At 41.6% G+C, this 22,066-nt stretch overlaps 3 protein-coding genes across 4 annotated transcripts; 1 reads left to right on the top strand and 2 right to left on the bottom strand.

Annotated features, from left to right (window-relative positions):
- Positions 1-5,399, bottom strand: LOC102710966. 2 transcript variants are annotated; one of them, XM_040522149.1, is made up of 4 exons: positions 3,367-5,399; positions 2,018-2,569; positions 583-1,930; positions 1-293 (listed from the first exon to the last, which is right to left on the bottom strand). In XM_040522149.1, the coding sequence occupies exons 1-3, from the start codon at positions 4,391-4,393 to the stop codon at positions 585-587; spliced, it is 2,925 nt and encodes a 974-aa protein (XP_040378083.1). In that variant the 5' UTR covers positions 4,394-5,399; the 3' UTR covers positions 1-293; positions 583-584. The 2 variants fall into 2 exon arrangements, with proteins under 2 accessions (XP_040378083.1, XP_040378082.1); XM_040522148.1 differs by having other exon boundaries at positions 1-298.
- An 8,508-nt stretch (positions 5,400-13,907) lies between these two features.
- On the bottom strand, positions 13,908-15,429 carry LOC102711246. The gene has a single exon (XM_006651673.3). The coding sequence runs from the start codon at positions 15,369-15,371 to the stop codon at positions 14,244-14,246; it is 1,128 nt and encodes a 375-aa protein (XP_006651736.2). The 5' UTR covers positions 15,372-15,429; the 3' UTR covers positions 13,908-14,243.
- A 2,126-nt stretch (positions 15,430-17,555) lies between these two features.
- On the top strand, positions 17,556-22,058 carry LOC102711522 (zinc finger protein VAR3, chloroplastic-like). The gene is made up of 6 exons (XM_040522194.1): positions 17,556-18,081; positions 18,823-18,940; positions 19,148-19,530; positions 21,037-21,153; positions 21,238-21,336; positions 21,414-22,058. Exons 1-6 carry the CDS (start codon positions 17,663-17,665, stop codon positions 21,802-21,804), a joined length of 1,527 nt encoding a protein of 508 aa, XP_040378128.1. The 5' UTR covers positions 17,556-17,662; the 3' UTR covers positions 21,805-22,058.
- The last annotated feature ends 8 nt before the right edge of the window (positions 22,059-22,066 follow it).

The raw sequence follows: 22,066 nt of genomic DNA on the forward strand, positions 1-22,066 counted from the left end.
CCCCCCCCCCCCCCCCCAATACCCTCATACAATGAAACCAAACGAAAAGGACGTGCAAAGTGGTCGCGGAAAAAAGCTGGACCTTGGAAGGCAGAATTGCTCCATGATCTGCTGCCATCCCGATGGCAACGCCGAACCAACTGTAGGATTTGAGCACCAGTTGGATCTCCTTTCCATCTGGTTTGAGCCGAACGTTTCTGGCATGACAATACTAGTCCGCTATCATTTTTTCGTTGTTTTATAGCTTTCATCTTCGATGCATTTTCCTCGAACATGACCACAACGCTCTGCGCCTGATCTGGGACCAGCAAGAAAGAATTGAAGTTTTGGCATAATTCAATTTGGATAGAATGTGGTATGTTAGGCATGAATATTTGGTGAACATTTAGTATTGTAAAAAGGAGTTTGCGTGGGTGCACAGCTGCTTTTAGTAAAGCAGTATTTTGTCTATTCAAAGTGCTGAAATAAAGAGTTTGTACTAAACCAACATCCATATGGAATAAAAAAAACAAACCATGATTGCAGTATACTTCATTTGGAAGAAAATTAATCAAGTTATCAATATGAACTGAACCCTTTTACCTTTAATCCGTGTAAGGATGCAGATAATGTGGTGAGAGCTCTTCAGAGTTCCTTGTACGCTGCTCAATCCTTCTCAGGTCTCTAAGATGCTGCAAGATTTCCTGAAGAAGATCAAACCCCTTGTTTCCTTTCTTCAAAGACTTCACACACTGTTTTATGAACTCCCTGTCTGCCTCAAGAGCATGCAGTCGCTCATGAACTTGATCGATTTCATGGGCAATTGCAAGTTTATCTTGTTCATTAGCTGGTTCCAACATGACATCTGTAGAACGATCTGCTTCGGGATCTTGCCTTGTTAGATCATTCCCATTTTCCACAGTAGTGTCATCGAATAATGGGAGGAGTTTTTTTCCCCTATAGTTTACACCTTTTCTTTTGTCATGAAGTTTGAAGCTGCTGTCATCATCAGAGAAACCATTTGAGGCACCGATCAAATGGTTTTCTTCTGAGAATTGCTTGTCCATCTTAACACCATCAGAATCTTCATCTTCAAGGTCAAAAAGCCTATCCTCTAGCAATTTGAGCTGCTCTAGTATGGAGAGTCTCTCTTCCTCAAAATCTGCAAGTGAGCAACCAAGTGTCCCCAGATGCCTAGCAGTTTCTTGTAAAACAGCATCAGTTGGGATACTACTATTGCTTCCATTAAGACCATGGGCAGATTCATCACCTTCATAGAAACTTTGGGAATGGTCATCGCTGTCCTCAGCACTTGACGATGCTGAGGACGATCCATTATGGTCATCACCCTTGTGCCTGGACATTTTTCTCCTTTCCTTCGCCTCAAAGAGATGAACCTTGCGTCGGTACAACTCGAGCTCTCTCTCCAGATCTTGCTTCTCCTTATCCCTCTTCACAACTAGTTCATTCAACCTCTGTAGTGCTTCTTGATCATACTCCGATTGTTCTTCCATAAGTCGCTGGTACTGAATCGCCTCCATCTGCATTGCCGCCTTTTGTTCTTGCAAGCGATTTATCATTGCCATAGTCTCATCAGCGGCTATAGCAGCTGCGCTCCTCTCATTTTCAAACTCAGCATATAGGGTGCTCAAAGATTTGTGGGCAGACACCAAAGCATATTTTAACTGATCAACACTCACCAGTTCAATACTTTCAAGATCAACTGACATGGCAGCGATACACGAATCCACAGACTTGGTATCAGAGGTCATTGCTTTATGGTCTGGCAACTCCTGTAAACCATCGATATCTTCAATATGAGTTGGTATATCCAAAGCTCTCTCTGATTCAATATCATTATAGTCAGGACATAATTCATTTAAGCTTGTAGATGGCCCATCAGAGAGATGGTGCAAGCTTGGTGGAGCAACCTCTGTTGGATCAGCTGGATCTATTTAAAACAACAGATTAGAATATTGGATTATCACACTAGAGAAGTTAAAAATACAAACCGAACAACAAAAGTCTTATTTCTTACCATCGCCTGCACTGATGTTAGCATCAAACAAGTCTGACACATAATCAACTGCACCTACTGTCATAGAAGTTAATGCATGCTTCACCTCAGGCTGTTCAATCTGATTCTCTCTGGTGCTATCAATTGAAATCACATGAACTTCTTTGCAAGAATCAATTGTCACAGGGTCCAATCTTTGTTTTATCTCAGTCGGTGAAATTTTCCCCTCTTCAATTTCTTCATCAGCATGCTCCCTAGAATATATTGGCATCGAATCTGATTGCTGACTCAGCTCAGCTTGCTGAACCCACTCCTCCCCAGTGTTCCCAGTTGAAGTTCCAGAGGTATGCCCTGCAGCTTCCATCGGCATCGAATTCCATCCATTATTGAGATCAACCTGATGAACTGTTTCGATGATTTCCTCTAAACTTTCAATAGCAAACTCATGCTCCCTTGGATTAGTCAGCATGGAAAACAATTCCTGTTTTACATAACCTTGCTCGTTCTCAGATGTCTCACTTTGAATTAATATTTCCTGGTTTGTGTCATTCAATCCACTATCCTCCTCACAAACTGCTTGCAACAAAAAATCAAGGTGGATTGCTTAGTATCTATACTACTATAGAAGACAGTAGTGGTGATGGTGAGTCTGCCACCACCACCACCTCTGCTAAGTGAGTCATTATATCAGCATAACATGTGTGAATGCTCTAGCTGCTCTTTGTACATGCGCAGCTCTACAAATCAATTTTCTAAGCATGGTATTTTTGTTTTTCATATGGAATATTTTTTGTATTATAACACACATGTGAACTTGTTTCAACCAATCAAAAACATTTTTTCAACAATACTTAATTTTTCTATTTTCAATAACCTGTTGCAACACACACGCATTTAGCTAGTAACATTAAATATACAAAACTACCAGCACGGAACAACTCTAAGGACAGTAAGTGACATGCGTTTATTTCTATTTCGTTAGGACGTCCATTTCATCCTATCAACATTCAGTTAGTTAAGACAGTTCTCATTTTTCTTTCAATAAAGGTTCATCAGTACAAATGTGACAGTACAGGCAAGATGGAAAAATGAATGCTAACTGAAGTCTAGAATACCAATCAAAGTGCAAAAGCACAAAATTGAAATCTAGGCATACGTATTCAATGAACATCCCCACCACAGTAACATAGCCATTTGCAAGAGAAACTGCATTAAATTTTAGGATCAAAATGGCTATCAAAACTAGTATATATGTAGTAAAAATGGCGGTACAATCAAAACATATGCAGCAAAGCGATAGCAGGTGACATTCTTGACAGATTTGGTAAACAGTAATGCCATGCAAGTTTATGAGAGGAAGAGCGACTTACACTGTTGATCAACTAAGCCCTCTTCAGTTTCTCCATCTATTTCACCGTTGAATCCATCCTCAACACAAGCCTGGGAGAGGACCAAGGAAGTAATCTCTTCATCGATCATCCTACTAACCATATCACCCACCTTGTCATCATCAGAGGCCACGGTAGATTTCTCATCATTGGTGTTATCCATGTTCTTGACCCCGTCATGCTGCTTCAAAGTTACATGATCAATTGCTTCATTGCCTTCACCAAGGGATCGAGATGGCATTGAGCGTGTGTTGCCAGTTGACGAGTCAGTGGGTTGAAGAGGCACCAGCTGCAGGACATTGCCAACAATCTCAGCACATTGAGCTGCCAAGCCCGCCATGGCAGCAATCGGGTCCTCCTCCACCAATGGCTTCTCATCGAAAAGTTCGATCACAGGGCCCTTCTCGGACACGAAGACCACGTCGCCATTGAGACTTGCTATGGCGGCGTCTCTCTTGTGGCCGCAGTCCACATCGCACGCCACCGGCGTGGGAAACAAGAACGCCGGAGAGATGAAGCCGCTCTCAAGCGCGACGCCGCAGCACGCGCAGGCCAGGTCCCTCTCGCCGAGCTCGCTCCGCCTCATCCACGACAGCAGCGCCTTCCCGGACGACGACACGGCGGACGACGCGCAGTCCTCGCACATGTCCCCGGCGTCCGCGAGCCGCCGGTGGGCGCGGCAGTACCCGAGGCGCGACACCTCGGCGGCGTGCGCCTCGCACAGCACGCGGCGCAGGGGCTCGGTGCCGGCGCCCTGCCCATGGCTGCGGGGCTCGAAGAGGCTGTCTACGCCGAGGCGCGAGCAGAGGGCGCACGGCGGCGCCAGACCGAAGAAGGCGGCGAACCTCGATATGAGGTAGGAGAACACGCCATTGGCGAGGAGGAGAGCAATCAGGATCCACTCGAGGAGCGCGTAGGCGAGCACCCGCGCGACCCGGTTGCTCCTCTTGCACAGCGCCGCCGTGACGACAGCACCCGCCGCCATGGGCGCCCGCGCCTCCGATACCATCTCCCAACTCGGTTTTTGGCAACCGGATACAAAATGCAATCAAGATGCCAAATTTTTCCCTCCAGAATTCGCCGTGTAACCGAAGAAAAGCACAAAAAAATAATAATCGTGCTTTTGGCGCTAAATCCCGCGGCGCCGTCGCCAATCGGACTGGAACGGAGCGAAGAACACGATCCAACCACGATTTCTCGTAGAGCAACAAGCCACTCTACCAACAAATCTCGATCGAAGAAGAAGATGAACAATCACAAAAAACCAAAGCCTGCTCCACTTCCTCCTCCTAAAGCGGAAGAACCTCAGAGACTATTCCAGATTGCACCAAAGACGACATTTTTACAGACGGAATCTGGATTTGCAAACGAGATCAGAAACCTAGGGATTGAAATCTCTAAACGCGGAGAAGAAGTGGGACTAGTGACAGTGACAGGATGATATCATGTAGGTATTCACAAGAACAGGAAGAGGAAGGAGAGGGAGAGGAGGAAAGGGGGAGTCTGGTGAAAAAGCTGAAGAGACTAGACGAGAGGAAGAATGGCTAGGCAAGAAGAAGCCTTGGAAGCAGAGAAATATCACCAATGAAATAAAGAAGAAAGAAAAAAAAAATGCTGTGGGGGGATGGTTGAGCTACTAATCCGCATTATTAAGCCCTAATGGCTGTAATCAAGTCGCCCTAGACAAGAAAAGCACGAAGCCGAACGTTGGAGTGACGCCATAATTAGCTGTTAATTGCAACATTTCATCTCTGTCGCAAATGCTAACGACATTCTCTCAAATCTCAATCTCTCTCACTCACTCACCCTGTGCTTGAGGATTTAAGGCGGTGAATTCAGACATTACGCAGAAGAAAAAAACGACCCGTTACACCGTACACGTAGCACTGCTTTTCTTTCTCTTTCTCCTTTTCCTTTTTCTGCTGCTGCTGCAGCACGGCGCCACGGCCACAGGGTGCACAGATTCTGCGGCTCGGTCTCAATCGGACGGCGACGTCGGCGAGGGAGGTAACCGACCAGCGGTGGCGGTACAGAAAAAAATGGGAGCAAAAAACGGGCCGTTTCGTAGCCGAAGACGACTGGATCGTCAGTGGATCGTCCGTTTTTCTTGCGCTGCCGTGAGCCCCTGACCCGAAGAAGTCGTGATCTGGACGAACGTGGCGGCGATTAGAGCGAAATCCTGCCGCTTTTGAGTTTTGACCGGGGCTGGCTTTGATGAGCCACTCCTTGCGCGACTTCTGTGAATGCGTGCGGATCAGTTGATGGGGTTCTGAACTTGTCTGAGTATTTTCAAGCCTTAATATTTTGTTTTTAATAGATATACACGAAATCACTTATTAACAATTAAAATTTCTATAGATAAAACATTGTATATATGTTGATCTAAAAGTAAATGCTAAAGAAAAGCCAAGGTAAATAAACCATAAAATTAACTTTAAATTTAAAATTTAAATAAGTTTTGGCTTACGTATAAACATAAGCTAAAGAATTGGAGGCAGCTTCAGGCTGGATACTCCCTCAGTTACCGAAGAAAGAAAACAACCTCTTGTGTCACCTTGGAATTGATGGAGTACATGTGTTATGCAAGTGTGTTGGAAAAGCTGAATTTTGTGCTAAAAATATATGTTTAATAAAAAAAGAAAAATATGACGTTTGAAACCGAGTATTTGTCAATATCCAGAATTAGCTTGGAAATCACAAGAAACAACATGGGTGGAACTAAAATTTGCTCTGAATTAGTATAATCTACATAAATTTATCTTTTATTATTTATTTTAAAATTCTAAATTATAATTTTAATAGATAATTAAGCATAGAGTAGAGTTCTAGCCCAATCTACCATACTCCTAGTATGGCCCTAGAAACAACCAACAAGTTTTGTCCAACAAGTTTTGTTCAATCCCGACCAGAGTAAAAAACCTTTGTGTAGGCGAGATTTATCAGTTATTTTTATGAAATTTCCACATTTCTTTACACCTATAAGCATTACTAATGGTGGTGGGCGGTGGCAGTGATCTACCGCTCACTCCACCAACTCTCTGATTTTTAAAAGAAAATAAATGACTATAGAACTACATATCAGCCTCCCGTGCAACGAATAGACAAATAATAGAGTAATTAAGAGATAATACATGAAAAAAATAATATTATAGCATGCTAATAATATTTTTTTAATAAAATAGTACGAGCAATGCGCTAGTCAAAGGAGACATCAAAAGGCTCGGTATAAACATGTTGGCTAATCTCCGGGTGAGCAAATTCTCAAACAAGCAAATTCTCATGCACATATATCTTCGACTCAAGCAAGTAAAAAAAAAAAAATCATGCTCCGCGATCTGGGCACAAAGAATTCAATGTTGAATAATGCAGTGATGAGTTTGCGACAGGTCAGGTGGGGTGGGGCGTGACATTTGAATGCATTGGATCAAGAAGTCTCACGTGGACGAAACGGAGAAACGGAAAATCATACTGTCAAGAGCTGGAATCAAGTCACCTGCTGTTGGCAAGGACAAAAACAGCGGGGATATTTCATTTCGGAAACCAAGATGTTGAACTGCCCTAGAAAACACACACGTGATAGCCAGTATATATATATACCTTGTGTGTAATTTGCCGCAAGTTTGGCAATCTAGAGGCAGGTTCAGTACTGCAGTGTTGCGTTATTTGAGTCCATTTAGGCTGAGGGTGAGAGAGAAGAAAAAGGGAGACAACATCACATGAAACTTAATTGAGTTTTAGTTATTATAAACTTAAAAAATAAAATTATTTGATTTTTAAAGCAACTTGTATTTAAGTATTATTTAAAAAATATCATTTAGCAGTATGAAAAATATGGTAACAAAAAATAAAATGTAGCAAGGAAGAGCCCCAAGGTCATTTCCAGTGAGAGTTTTATTCTTATTAAATAAATTGTCATGTCAATATTTTTTTGGAGGATGTGGTAATGTATTGATGAAAGAAAGTTGATATGAGTTTCATTTAGATAAAACCATATATACACTATGATGAATGTAGTCTATCTCTTGCATAAGAAACAACAAAATAAAACTCATGTATTATATGAACTATTTCAATCATCAACTAAATAAAATATTATATTGCTTATATGGTCCTCTTGAAAATAACGGAAAATTTAACTATTTGCCATTTTTATAGGACGAGTGACAAATCTTTTGCTACTCTTCTTGTTGTGAGAGGGATTAAGTGGTATTGGCAAGCAGTGGCAAAAAATTTTTAAAAAAAAAGGTAAAACTGCACACTGAGAATGTCCTAATTCATCATTGTTAAGAAAATGCGCCACATGGCCAAACTTGCCTGGTGAGTATTTGAAGTACGCCTTAACTTTTTGGCCAACTTGGCTAAGTTGTGGCTAATAAAATTAGAGTAACAATTCAGCTAGCATAAGACACTTGTCACATTTTTTCTTGACTCAATCACATGTAGAACCTATATAATAGAGAAAAAATCTTGTCATAGACGATTAACCAAACAAATCACCCAAGTTACTCAAACTTGCGTAACTTAAGACGTGGCAACTTTAGGTAAATTGTGAAAGCCATCAAAACAACCCAGTATTCTCACAGGGAGTGGCTATATATCACCCACGTGATTTTTTTCCTTAAAATCATGTAACTATAGCATAATTACAGTGAAATTACAATTCAACTACCATGTAGCACAAATATAACTACTATATAACTAACATTAAAGTCTCATGTAAATAAAAAATTCCCATAATTTAATGATTGTTACATAATAATTACATGATAGTTATATTGTAATTTAAATGCAATATACACTCGAGTGATTTATAGCAAAACCAATTCTCACAAAATATGGCATTTTGTACGTCTCTCCATCTGCCTTTTCGCAGTAACCAATTGCAATCACCATCCTATTTAATATCTTCGACCACTTTTTCATATTACCTTCGTTTTTATATTGTAAGTCTTTCTGACTTTGTCTAAATTCATTGATTGATGAATGTATATATTTTATATATGTGTTTAGATTCATTAGCATCTATATAAATCTAGACAATGCTAAAAAAACTTACATTGTGAAATGGAGGGAGTATTAACTAATAACACACATTTGTCACATCAAGCTTGGTAAAAAAAAAAGCAACACTAGCAGTATTATGGATTTATGGGAATACATTTTTCTAACTAATAAGTTAGCATATTAAGAGAGCAACATAGTAAAGCCATGGAAAGTAATAAATTGTCCCGCTACACTATTTTGATCCCAAACATTCCTTGACATCATCATAAGTAAGTAAGTGAATGGGAATTTTAATATAGAATTTCCCCTGATTATATGGCATGAACAAAACGGATATGATTGAGAGGTCCCCAAGTATCTTTTGCTTTCGGCTACTCATCAAGAGGTGACAAAGCGCCCAAGTGTGACTTTATCTGTAGCTTTCCAACGTCCAGCTTGCTAAAGCTCATCTTTACTTTGCTCGCACGTACGTATTCCCAATAACAGAAAATTCTTAAATCATATCAAAACCAAAAGAAACCGCATTCAGATTAATTTAATATCGTCAGAGTTGTTCTGTACTTTTCAAATCAGAATGATTCGATAAAAAATATATCGTTTTCATCGAAGATGTCATGGTGGTGCATGATTACAATGTTAGTGCACGCACGTGTAATCGTTGGAAAATTAAATTAAATCATGCTAGTTTTAAGAAATGGACACCTAGAATCATGTCAGGGATAAAGAGAGTGTTTTTGTTGTTGTTGTTGTCCAATTCAACTACTAGTATAACTTAAAATCAACAGTGCCTTAAAAAACTGGATTCAGCATATTTTGCTTGCATATACTCTTTCAAAACTACCAGGAAACCATATAACCATAATTAACCAAAATTTAATGAGTCAATGGCCCAAAGAAACCCATTATGTACGTCCAGCAATCCAGTTGGTTTCTGATGTTTATTTGTTAATTATAGCTAAGGCCACAATATTTGTTCTACACAATCAGCACATTAAGTGTTTTTTTTCCTGTGTTTGTTCCACTTCCTCTCACTGGCACGTGGGACATACCATCCCATTAGGATCATCCTTAGTGCTCCTTATGTCTCATAATATAATTAACATTATGATTCAAATTTCTCTAACTGTAACTGCTTCTCTATCTACATACTCATATCAAATAATCATAACTTTTGATTTCTTCGTATACTTTCTCATGTCAACTAATCACGATTATTTCTCACATTAAACTTGATGTCTGTAATCATAAATAATTATATTTTATGATAGATGGAGTACCAATAGATAGTTGAGTTCATCCTAATTCATCCATATTGGCTATGTTACTTTTGGGTCAGAGTATCGGCTTTAACGTACACGTTTCTCGAACTGCGAAACGATTTTTTTAAAAAAATATATATAAATAAAAGTTTATCATGTAGAGTAGATTTTTAATTTTGCAGTAGTTTATTTTATTTTATTAAATAGCCATAAAAAACTAGATAATCTTCATCAACTAAACGAACACGCGTCCCAAACCCAAAACCTGACACATGCTTGGAGGACCAATAAAAATGGTTACCTCCAACGTTCACCAAACTAAGAGCTCTGCCATTGTTATCACGATAACCACGATTATCATGGCGTAAAACAGTACAAAACCACAATAAAGCGGCGGCTTTAGAGAGCTCCGTGGTAATGTAAACCCGAGTACCTCGCCCTGAAGGGGTTCTACATTACACAGCGGGGACAACAAAAAGGAAAAAAGGAAAAACTTGTCATCAGGTTGCAGTAGGAAGTGCAGCATAGCCCGTAGCCCACTAGACAAACAAATTGCCCATACCATAGATTAGATTACAACCGGTCCGACTACAAACAGCGGGGTAAAGCACATAAGTCTACTCTCAATATTAGTACTATAATTTTGTAAAGAGGAATAAGCAGTGGAAGTTGTGCATCTACTAGTGGTGTACTAGTATTACAATTTTAGGATACACAACATGTTTGTGTCCAAATATTCAAAGACAAGATTTCCCTAGGTTCCGAGAAATAAATCCAAGTTAATCCCTGGAACCTTGCTGACATCCATGGCAAAACTGGGAAGGTGGTACATCAGTAATTGCATGTTCTCTTCTGCCGAGACCCATTTGCATTATGCAGTTCTGCTGAAGGATGCAAAGTTATCAACTCATGAATCATGGAACAATTCCATAATTGGAATCAACATGCAGAGAACAATTCAAATTATCCCCGAAATGCCACGGACTGCAAAAATCTGAGCGATCCCTTCATTTTTTACCGAGCTTTACAGGTTTTGATTAACTCAATCATCAGTGCCATTCAAATACTTGATTGATCTGTTTCTTTTAGACGTCACTTGAGGGGGGAAAAGGCTAATTCAAAACTGCAAACGGTGTCACCTTTTCTCCATTTTTTGACACACACAGGTTCCCTTATTTGTGTACACATACCATGCTAGAAATTCCATCCAACAGCTGTTCAAGACCTTTGGTCGACGGCATGGTGGTGCACAGACCACTGGAAACCAACAATAGTTATACAGAAAAAGATAAAATCTAAAGCATAATACAAACATGAACACATTCGGTTGAGTACATGGATGTGCCGACCTTTTGCCAGGACGACAAAAAAAACAAAGTAAAATGCCGCTCCAGCTTCCAAACATCTCATAATAATTGTACACGTACCAAAAAAAAAAACGCATGAAGCACCATCTTACCGAAAGATCAATTCACTTGCATAACATTAATCAAGCATGCACACTGATATTTGTAAGGACATGCTTGCGTTTAGCACAAAAACATTTGTGTATGAAGAATGATGTTCTTTCTTTGAAAGGGATGACTTAGTCCTAGTACAGCATACCTGTAATGTTATGATGTGATCTCACAATGACAAGGATTCTAATATACGTCCTGAAATGACAAGAGAGAGTAAGATATGGAGCTTCATGTGTGCTATCTTTAAGCTAACCATGCCAAGCTTCAGTTCAAACCAGATACTTCAGAAGCATATCTAGCTAGGGATTGTAATCGTTAAATTATCATGAGGAGGTATTCTGATATTGGATGTAAAATCAGACTGGAATACAAAGGCACCAATTGTTTATCTACTCATTTTCTTCGCCAAATTTCTAGAATAGGGCTGCGGGCAGGAGGGCGGCCTATCGGCAAGGCTTGGAAAAGCCTTAAGTTTAGTCAGGTCAGTCAGCCAATGCCTACTTCGATCAAGCGGATTTGTTATACCGCGATCTCACAATGACAAGGGATCTAATATAGTAAAGCAAATGAGGACTGCATTGCTATACGTCCTGAATGACATGAGGAAGTGAGATATGAAGCTTAATGTATGCTATCTTTAAGCTAACCATGCCAAGCTTCAGTTCAAACCAGATACTTCAGAAGGATATCTATTTAGGGATTGTAATCATTCAATTATCATAAGAAGGAACTCTGATATTGGATGCAAAATCAGACTGGGATGCAAAGGCACCAATTGTAAATTCTACTCATTTTCTTCGATTTGTTTAAAGCAGGTAATCGGTTGGCCTTTATGCTTTCCGCCACAGTAAGGTGATCAAATATGCAGACCAATCACTAGTTCACTACCAGCATCCACTATGGAATTTCTATCCATGTACTATCGGCACATATATAATGCTTTAACTCAAAACATAATTTGCTTCTAAATATTCTACTTATGGAAACACTGTTGGATAGTCTGCTCAAGATGGCAAGGAAATTATTATTGAAAAAATAAATTTATTCAGCCATATTCCCAAATTATTTGATACCGAACTCATCTAACTCCCAACCTTGTTCAGACTCAGGCATGGGTATATACCTCTCTACTTTGTTCTCCTTTTTCACTAATATAATCAGGGTGAAACTGTAAATAGGCCTGCTATTAGGGCGGGTTCAAATGGATATAATGGATTGCATTGTTATTTGGATTTGGTTTGGGTGGGTTGGAATTTCAGGTTGGATTGGATTGGTTTAACAGAGATGGCGGCGGTTGGATGGGGTTGGAATGGGTTCAGAATTTTCAGGTTGAAATGGATCCGATCCATGGACCGCCTCCAATCCCTCATTCTGTTCCCAATCCACCATCTGTCTCCCGAGTCCCGATCCCCACTTGCGACTACTCGATTCGGCAAAGCCATGGCAGCTAACACACTCACCACCTGTTCCATCCCTCGCTCCCTTCCTCCACCAGGTGCCCATCTCCACCTTCCTCCTCCTGATTTCCTCCAACCCACCTCCACTAATGGCAGCAAGAACTCCCTCCACTGGTTCTCCACGGTGAGGTGTTGATGGATCTGCTCTTCCGGTTCATGGTGCTTGACTGATCACTACTTTCATCTTACTATTCTCCTCCCTAAGCTTTCTGATTGGGTGATTTATTGATTTCTCTCTCAAGTCTCGTCTTCTGAAATCCTGAAAAATTTCAGCAAATTAAAGAAAGTGAAAGTAATGGATATTATCGCTCCTCTGATTCTTTTGATTCTGATTTTGTCTTTGCCATGAGGGAGAGAAAAGGCATAGCAATTTTTTTTTATTTGTGGGAGTTTATTGGATTGATTCCCTTGGCTGTTGTGGTGCCAAGAATTTGGCTTCTGATTTTTTTTCTTTCACTAATTTGATTGATTCTTGAGATAAGACCGGGAATTACTCATTTTGTTAGCTCAACCATTCTCAATTTGGTACCTGTATATTTGGAGCATAGCTCACAAGGCAAAAGATGAGAGGCATATGTTGGATTTGATGAAGTTATGTTTGTTCCAATTCCTGTCTGACTCCTAATTTTTCTATCTCAAGACGTCAATCGTTGTAGGAATTGAGGAGTTTCTTGCACCGGCAGCAGCTGTTGCTGCATGTTGCTTGCGGAAGATTGATGCAGTCAGCAGAGACGGTGGCCTGAGAGTCTGAGGCTGGAAGCCTGCATGTGGTATGGTTTCAACCCATGGATTGGAAATGGTTCAAGTCCATTTGAGAATAACGGGTTGTATTGGTTTGGTCTGAAATCTTGTGTGGGTTGGTTCAGTTTGGATCTTAGGGGTGGCAAATTGGGTTGGACTGGTTAGTTGTTTCTAAAGGGCATGGGGTGGGTTGGATTTGGACTGGACTCCTGCCCATTAGCAGGCTTAACTGTAAAAGGTAACTGACTACTGACTTAAAATGGTTATCTGATAGATGCGTAAAACAATCAATTACACCCAACTACAATGTCTTCATTGAAATGAACCAAGTGGATCAGCATACAGAATGAGCTAGAAAATAAAGTTTGACTGTCCTATCAGTGACAACAAAACCGAACATATCAGTACTGAAGTCTACAGCAGCATCACATGACAACCAAATGAAAAGCACAGACTTCATACTGGCTACCACTAAATTTCTTTTGCACATATAAAGCTAAAACATTTTCCATGCAATGACATCGATTGTTCGTGATTATATAGCAGGCTTAAGCAATTTTAGAAATACCACTGAGATTGGTTAAAAAAAGGGGGGGGGGATTGATAAGGAAACAGAACTGTTATTTCGCAGCTTATTAAGTAACAGTTTGCGACAGTTTCTGATGAAAGCAGTAGAAGGTGAATGTATGAGGCTACATGAACTAGTTTTCCATAATGATAACAATACTGGAACCATATATATTATGCTGCTGAAATGATTAAACTAGACAGCAATATCCGTAGAAGATTTACATAGGCATAAATAATAGGCATAATAAGCTAACTAAAGAAAGGCTCAAGCTTAGTGAGGAACTGAAAATGCATAGCATAATAATCTAGATTTTATACAGATGGGATGAAGGGTTGAAGCATATCACCCAAACCACCAGCATCTCCACTTAGCGACCAGCCGCTGCAGCATCCTCAACGAGCAACCTTAGCCTCCGGCTCAACACATCAAGCTCATCAATCCTCTGCGCTCTCCACCGCTTTGCAAGTTCACTGCCTTCAGCGCTCCCATTCACATTAGTACTGCAGAAAACGCCATTGGACTTCACCTCTCTTAAGCACTCCTCAAACATATCAAGCACAGCATTTGCCATGAGATGCTCATTGCTGTGTGGCACCACGGCCTTGCCGTTCCCATTCTCAATAGGAACCGCAACATCCCCAATATTGGGGAGAGCAAAGAGAGCGTCAGGCTGCTCCTTCACGATCCCATGAAGGCTTCCGTCATCCACGGTAGCGGTATCCCCATGATAACCAAAGTGCGCACTTTCCTGCTCGAGATACATCATTTCCTCACCGTGTCCATCCTCAAAGGCCCCTGGAGTACCAGAGCTAACGCCATTGTAATCATGGGAATTGCTGTCCCCCGAGGGGTCCGGGAGCGTTAGCTGGCCGGCGCGTGGGGCGGCACGGCGGCGCTTGTTCCCTGAGGAGGCATCGCCGGCGGCAAAGGGCGAGGTGGCCGCGTTGGCGGTGTCCCAGAGGCGGGAGCACAGGTGGAGGACGTCGCGGTCATGCGGCGCGAGGCGGGCGGGGTCGAGACCACGGCCAACGCGGGCGGACATGCCGCGGAACTTGTTCTTGAGCCGGCGGAGCTTCTCGGAGAGCTGAGAGCGGCTGTAGGGCTGGGGCATGGACTCGGAGAAGCGGTCGTAGAAGACGTTGAGGTCGCGCGGGAAGACGAGCCCCTGCGCGCCGCAGCCGAGGAGGCCCTGCAGGAAGCGGAGCTCGTCGGACTCGGACCAAATCCGCTGGAACTTGAACGGCGGCTGCGACTGCGGCTGCGGCTGCGGCTGCTTGCCAGCGCTGGCAACAGCGGCGGCGGCGGAGGCCGGTGAGGAGGAGGACGGCGAGGACGGCCGCGGCGGCGGGGAGCGGCGCTTGACGGGGAGCTTGCGCGCCCCGGCGAAGGGCGGTGCGGTCGGGTCGTCCGCGAGCGGTGCGGTCGGGTCAGGGTTGGGCGCGGCGGGGGGCAGCGCGACCGGGACGGGAACCGGGAGGGTTTGGTCCGAGGCCATGGCGACCTAGCGCGCACGGATCGAGCGTCGCGAGGCCGAGGCCGAGGCGGAGGGCGAGCGGGCGCGACGGGACGAGACGAGACGGGGGGTGGGGTGGGGGGTTGCGGCGCGGCGCGGCCGGACGGGAGGGGGAGGTGGTGGGATGGAGACGCGACGGGTAGGTCGAGGGTCGAGCTAGGCCTGGATCAGATCCGTGGGATTGGTTGGCTCGGCCGGAATTCGTGGGCTCTGGTTTGTGTGCGCGGTGGTGGTGGCGTGGTAGCGGGTGGGATTGGGATTTTGGGGAGGCTGATGCGTGGACCGGTCTGCCCGCCCTCCCCCACCGGCCAAAGGACGAACCACCACCTCTACTCAGTGGCCACGGTGGTTTTGGTAGCGGATTAAGGCCTTGTTCGGTAGGGGTACGTTATAAAACGTAGTAATAGATCACTATATAATTAATTAATTATTAATTATTAAAAATATAAAATGGATTAATATGATTTTTAAACAACTTTTCTATAGAAAATTTTCGTAAAAAATACATCTTTTAGCAGTTCAGGAAGCGTGCACGCGAAAATTGAGTAAGACTTAACTTCTTGGGGTGACCGAACACGGTCTAAGGCCACGTTCGACTCCAAATCTAGAATTAAAGGGGTTAGTTACTCGACACTAAAAATATAGTAGTTAATATATAATTAATTAATTATTAACTATAAAAGAATTATAAGATAGATTAATATAATTTTAAGCAATTTTGCTATAAAAATTTTCATAAAAGACATCCCGTTTAACGGTTTGGAAAGTATACGTGTGAAAAACGAGAATCAAAACAAAAAAGAGCTGCTCTGCTCGGTTACAGAAACTGTATATAAACATTGGTAGTCAAAAAGAGACCAACCGTCTTGAAATAATGTACCACACGCAGCAAATGATAAATTGTGAAAACCGTATTCAACCCTAAGAGCTTGTTTAGATGATGAACTAGGATGGGTGGGATTGAGATAATAAAATGAGCGAAGGGTTGAGATTAAATGAGATATGATCAATCAAATGATCAAATGGATAATGGCTAGGATCGTAAGAAATCTTTCGAAAAGATTTTCCCATTAACATTATTCAAATAAAGCATAATGATAATTTATTTTACATAAACACTCTCAATAACAATTAACCCTACTTTTGGTGTTCAGTAAATATACAAAGTACCGACTATATTTACTTTGGTTTGACACATCTTCACATTTAGTATTCATCTTATATTCAAACTAATGTTGATTTGCATCCGCAATGTTTTATTATTAGAGTTCAAATATTTTTCTGTTGCTTATTTTTGAATAAAAGTCACAAACGATGTTTTAGTTTGTTCAGATTTTATTTCCTTGATTTCAGTCGTTGCTCCAGAAGCGGGTCTTCGGTTTTGTTCAGAACGGTATTTCTGAAATTTGCTCTGTCATCCATTTTTGGTTTTTGGTTTTGACTGTATATTGTTATATGTACGGGGAATATAAGTTTTTTTTTAATCTTCATGAGTTTTCACGCCGATGAAAAAATAGTTGATTGGTTATTCTCTAGCTTAGAGATAAGATTTTCTTGTTGAGATACCAAGCTATTTAAGCCACAAAAGTTTTCCATCTAATTTTACATATAATAGTTTTGTATAGAGAGAGACATCTCATATAAGCCCGCTGTTCATTTTTTGTCGAGCGCACCAAGGATACAAGTGTTCGAGGGGAGCCGCATCCATCCTGTGCACCTCCGCGAGAGCGTGAATCTCCTTGAAGACAACACCATCGGCATGCTTTGATCCATCCGAAGCTGTTGTTCTTATTCATCGTGCGACATTTTTAGAACATTCTAGCAGTTGCCTATGACGTGTCAACTTCCAACAAATTATACAAATCCTTTTTTATTCTCCATCCATATGATTTAAATGTGATTTTGATTTTTTTTCTTCTTATTGCACAAATTTCAATACGACCAGAAAAAAGATAAAAGTTATAGTGTAATTATACTATTATTACATTAGAACAATCTAAACAAACATGGGACAGTTTTTTAGTTGTTCTATTTGGCTCATAGTTAGAAGAGTTCATACGAAGATATTACAGCAAAATAACGAGAAATACCTATTTGGGGAATTATTTGTGATTTATACATATCCACGGCGTTTCCTATGTATGCTCAAGGAGACAACGACATTTCTAAACCCTTAAACCCTAATCCCCCCTCTCTCTTCACTCCCCCTCCTCCGCTCCCGCCTCCAGCCATCCATGCTCGCCTGATTCCCCAGTAACACCTCCCCATCCGCCATGGCTTCCTCCAAGCTCCTAGCCCTCACCCTCACCTCCTCCCTGCTCCGCTCCTACCGCCTCGCCTCCTCCTCCTCCCTCCTGCCCGGTCCGTCCCGCCTCCTCTCCGGGTCTCTCCTCTACCGCCGCTTCTGCTCCGCCGCGGTCGATGCCGCCGACGCTCCCGCCGCCGACGCAGCAGCGGCAGGTCATCCGTGGCCGGAGTGGCGCGATTTCCTGGAGAAGCTTCGGGCGAAGGGTTACTTCGAGCAGCCCACCCTCGCCTCCCGCGCTGATGCTGCAGAGGGCGACGTGGCTGCTGCGGCGGCGGCCGCGGAGGAGGAGCCCGTGGCCTCGGCCAATACTTACCCCTTCAAGGACCTGAACAGGGTGAAGAACGCCTGCCTCAAGTTCGGGCGAGAGCGCTTCGATATCCTCAGGTTACTTGGCCGTGATTTACAATTTTTTTTTTCGCGCTTTGTTTCTGTACATGAACTACATTAACATGGGTTTATTTAGTTTCTTACTTTCTGTAGCCGATGAGGTTTTGTGGTAACCATTCACCTCAAATTGGTACAAAAATGATGTGTCTGGTAGAGAGGCAGTGGGATTCGAAAATTTGGGCATTCGTGATCTGGGAGTCCGGAAGGAGGGTTGCAATAACGTAGTCATAATGCCCTGAGAATGGCATGATGTATCGATTTTTCTGTGTCTGCATTAGTTTAGTAAGCTAAATACTCCTTGTCAAGGAGAATCTATGTATATCCTAGTGCTATATGCTTAACATAAAAAAAAATACTCCCTCTGTCTCAAAATACTATTGCAATTAATAAAATTCAAATTTGTCTCACAATATTACTACTTGTCCACCTAGCTCCCAATCTCAACCAATCAAAACCTTCTCCCATTTAATTTCTTCCGCTACTTTCTCACCTCGACCAGTCACAACCATTTCTCAACCTCAACCTTAATTTCTTCAAAAAATGTCATAATTTGTATTATTCTGAGACGGAGGGAGTATTATTATCCACAGAAGCCATAATAAAGTTAAGGTCATGCTTATCAGTGTAGATTATGATTAAGGTCAAATGATTCTTTGGACTGTTTGTGCCCACTATTTTTGCAAGCATCATTTCTTTCTATGTTGGTTGGATTTTAATTTGACTGGATTATTGGGTCAGCTCCCTTCCTAAGCAGGATATTAAAGCTATTGTTGAGTGTGGCTGTCCCAACATCTTCCGGAAACCTGTGAATTCTGCAAAAAGGCTGAGAGAGTTTCTTCAGGTCGATGAAGGAGATGTAAGTTAACTGTTGTTTTTTTCTGGACATACTGTAGGTGAATATTGCTGTTCTTCCTGCAGTGGACTCTTGATTTTTCTTTGCAAATATCACATTTGTCCATGTAACAGGCTCTTGATTTTTTTTCTGCACGTAACATGTTTCTTCATTTCGTCACAATTACTTTGACTTTGCAACAACACTCACAGTATTTTGTGCTTTATACAGGCTTGCAGTGCATGCAAATTACGTGGATCTTGTGATAAAGCCTATGTCATTCCAAACGCTGAGGACGAAGCTCGTACTGTTGATGTTGTGCGCATACTGCTAAATTATGCAATAGATCCAACCTGTCTTTCAGGAGAAAATTCTGTTAATGGTGGTGTCCAAGAATCCGCAAGAAAGCTTCTTTCAGAGCTTACTATGCTTAGTGACACAACAATTGATCCATCTATTCCTAAACCTGTATTCCAAACTTCTAGCAAGAAGGTGTCACTGACCAAAATTTTTGACAAGGGCACAAACTCAGTTGTAAATTCTTGGATCTCAGCTGGAAAGGGTACTGAAACAACTGCAACAGAAATGAAGATGGGTGATTGGCTATGCCCAAAGTAAGGTCTCTATGGCACAGTACTACAGTGACTTAGTGTTATGATTTAATGATTCCATGTGTGTTGTTCTTAGCCTATCAGTTTTTATTCTTTATATTTAACTGTAAGATAACTTAGATACATTATCATATCAAATATGTGAGGGGCTAAGGGCATAAATTGTCAATTGGACCTGCTTGTTTTTCTTGGCTTTATGATGATTCCCTCTGGTAGTTTATGAAATGTATGAGGGGCTAAGGGCATAAATTGTCAATTGGACTTGCTTGTTGTTCTTGGCTTTATAATGATTCCCTGGGACCAATACCACTATTAGAGCACCAGTTATTTCTAACCAGGTTTATCTTGTTCTGATGAAGTATTTTACTCTTTTTGGTTGTCACGATTAAGAGAATGTGATATTTAACTTTGCATCATGTTGCACTCTTGCACATGGGCATCTTTGACTAGCATTTTGGATTCATACTTATTCCCATTTGAATGTTGTTAACCAATTTTTATCAAAGAAGCCATGCCACGTCATGTCATTGGCTTGTATGGCTGTTTACCATTTACCATAGAAATGTAGCTAATCATAATACAATGTCATGGCTATATGCATCCATATTTGAAAAGAATTATATAACTCTACATGGTTCTGTTGATTGTACTACTATTTGATAGCTAAGATTTTCTCTTGATCAATGTTTTTTTTTCGTATTCCAATATGTTCTGCTGTAGTTCTGTGTATGTTTGATTCTTGCATAAGCTGTAAGTGCGTTGTACTGTAGCATGAGATAAGCCTATAAACTTAGCCCAAAAGGGCTGGCAATACCATCAAAGAGGACAGCAACAGATGTTCTACCGTTATGCATTATTTTAGCAGAAAGACTATTTGCATGTGCAGAATAGCCTATGTATGTAAATTTGAACCAAATCTAGAAGCATTGATTATTTATACAGCGAGTTTTAAAGTACATGCTTGAAAATCCATATATTGTGATATCATTTCCTATTTCCTACTTTATCCACAATGCTCTGATTATAACAACGTGGATACTGGAAGTAGAAAGAAACTATTCATACTAACCTAGAAGCCTCATGCCTGCTGTTGTAGTTAAACCTATAGGATTCCTTTTATGCTTTGTTTTAACAGTTTCTTAATGAGTGTGTCCAAATGAGCCGGGATTCAGGCTTGTAGGCGCTCTTTGGTAGTGTAATATGTCTTTGCTTCAATAAAGGAAATTGCATGGTACTTAAAGTAAATATTGAGTAAATGGTTAGATTTACACCAAACCTTTTAGTATTACTGTGGATTAGATAGGCAGCCCTTAGAGGATATCAGGTTATGGTTGTTAAACTATGATTTTTGAAGATTATGTTAATATTAATATATAATGGTCTCTTCTATTGTTTATTTCGCTGTTATTCTCATCCTCAGCGTGAGTGTGTGTTGGACTGTTGATGCCAAGCTATTTCTTGTGAATGACCTGGTACTAACATAGTAGTAACATCCTCTCACTTTGGCAGTTGCAACTTCTTAAATTTTGCTCGAAATCGGCACTGCCTTGAATGCAAAGCAGATGGACCGAAGAAGCTACAAGCAGCCACCACTGAAATGAAAGAGGGAGACTGGATTTGTCCACAGTAATGATCGAATGTTATATATGCTTTCTTCTACTGTTCAATACTATTATATTTGCCCTGATCACTTATTTATTTTTGTTTCAGGTGTCACTTCATGAACTTTGCACGGAATAGGAAGTGTTTTAAATGTGAAGAATCTAGACCAAAGAGGCAGCTCAATCCTGGAGAATGGGAGTGCCCATCGTATGTGTGACCATCTCAATCTGTGTTACTACTGTTCTCTTCTCAACATGCTAATCAGACACTTTCTGCTTCTATAGATGTAGTTTTCTCAACTTTCGACGCAACAAGGCCTGCCTGAAGTGCCAGCATGAACGCCCTGAAAATGATACCGAAGACAGTCAGCTCGGATACAATAGGTTGAGGAACACGAGAGGGGCTGACAGAAGCAGAAGTTTTGACTTTGTCGATCAGGAGGACGATGGCTCTGATCCAGATGATGGTGAACACAAGCGTGCAGTGAGCAGGGCAACATCAACCCATAGGAGATCCACAGGCAAGAGTAAAAATTTTGACTTTCGTCCCGAGGAGGACAACATTAGGGAGGATGACAACGAGGATATCTTGCCATACGAAGGGAAGCGCAGGCATGTTGTGAGCAAAAGGGCCACACCAGCCCAAAGGAGATTCACTGCCGCTAGAAGCCGATGAAGATATTTGATGGCCTGGGAGGCTATATAATTTCGATGTTTTCCATGTCGCGTATAGTTTCATGTACTGCCTGTTATTGTTTACTCGGGCACCTTGGACTACTAGCTTGGCTGTATTGCATAGACAAATTTGATCTCCACATGCGCTCCACTACTGACATGTACTGATAAATATATTAGCAGCACCTCAGGTTTCCAGGCAAGATTTACCAGATTTTTCTTCACATCGTATTGACAGGTTTTCGTTTGTCAATGCGTTTTGT

Source organism: Oryza brachyantha, chromosome 3 (assembly GCF_000231095.2).
Source record: "Oryza brachyantha chromosome 3, ObraRS2, whole genome shotgun sequence".
In the NCBI taxonomy this organism is placed as follows: domain Eukaryota; kingdom Viridiplantae; phylum Streptophyta; class Magnoliopsida; order Poales; family Poaceae; genus Oryza; species Oryza brachyantha.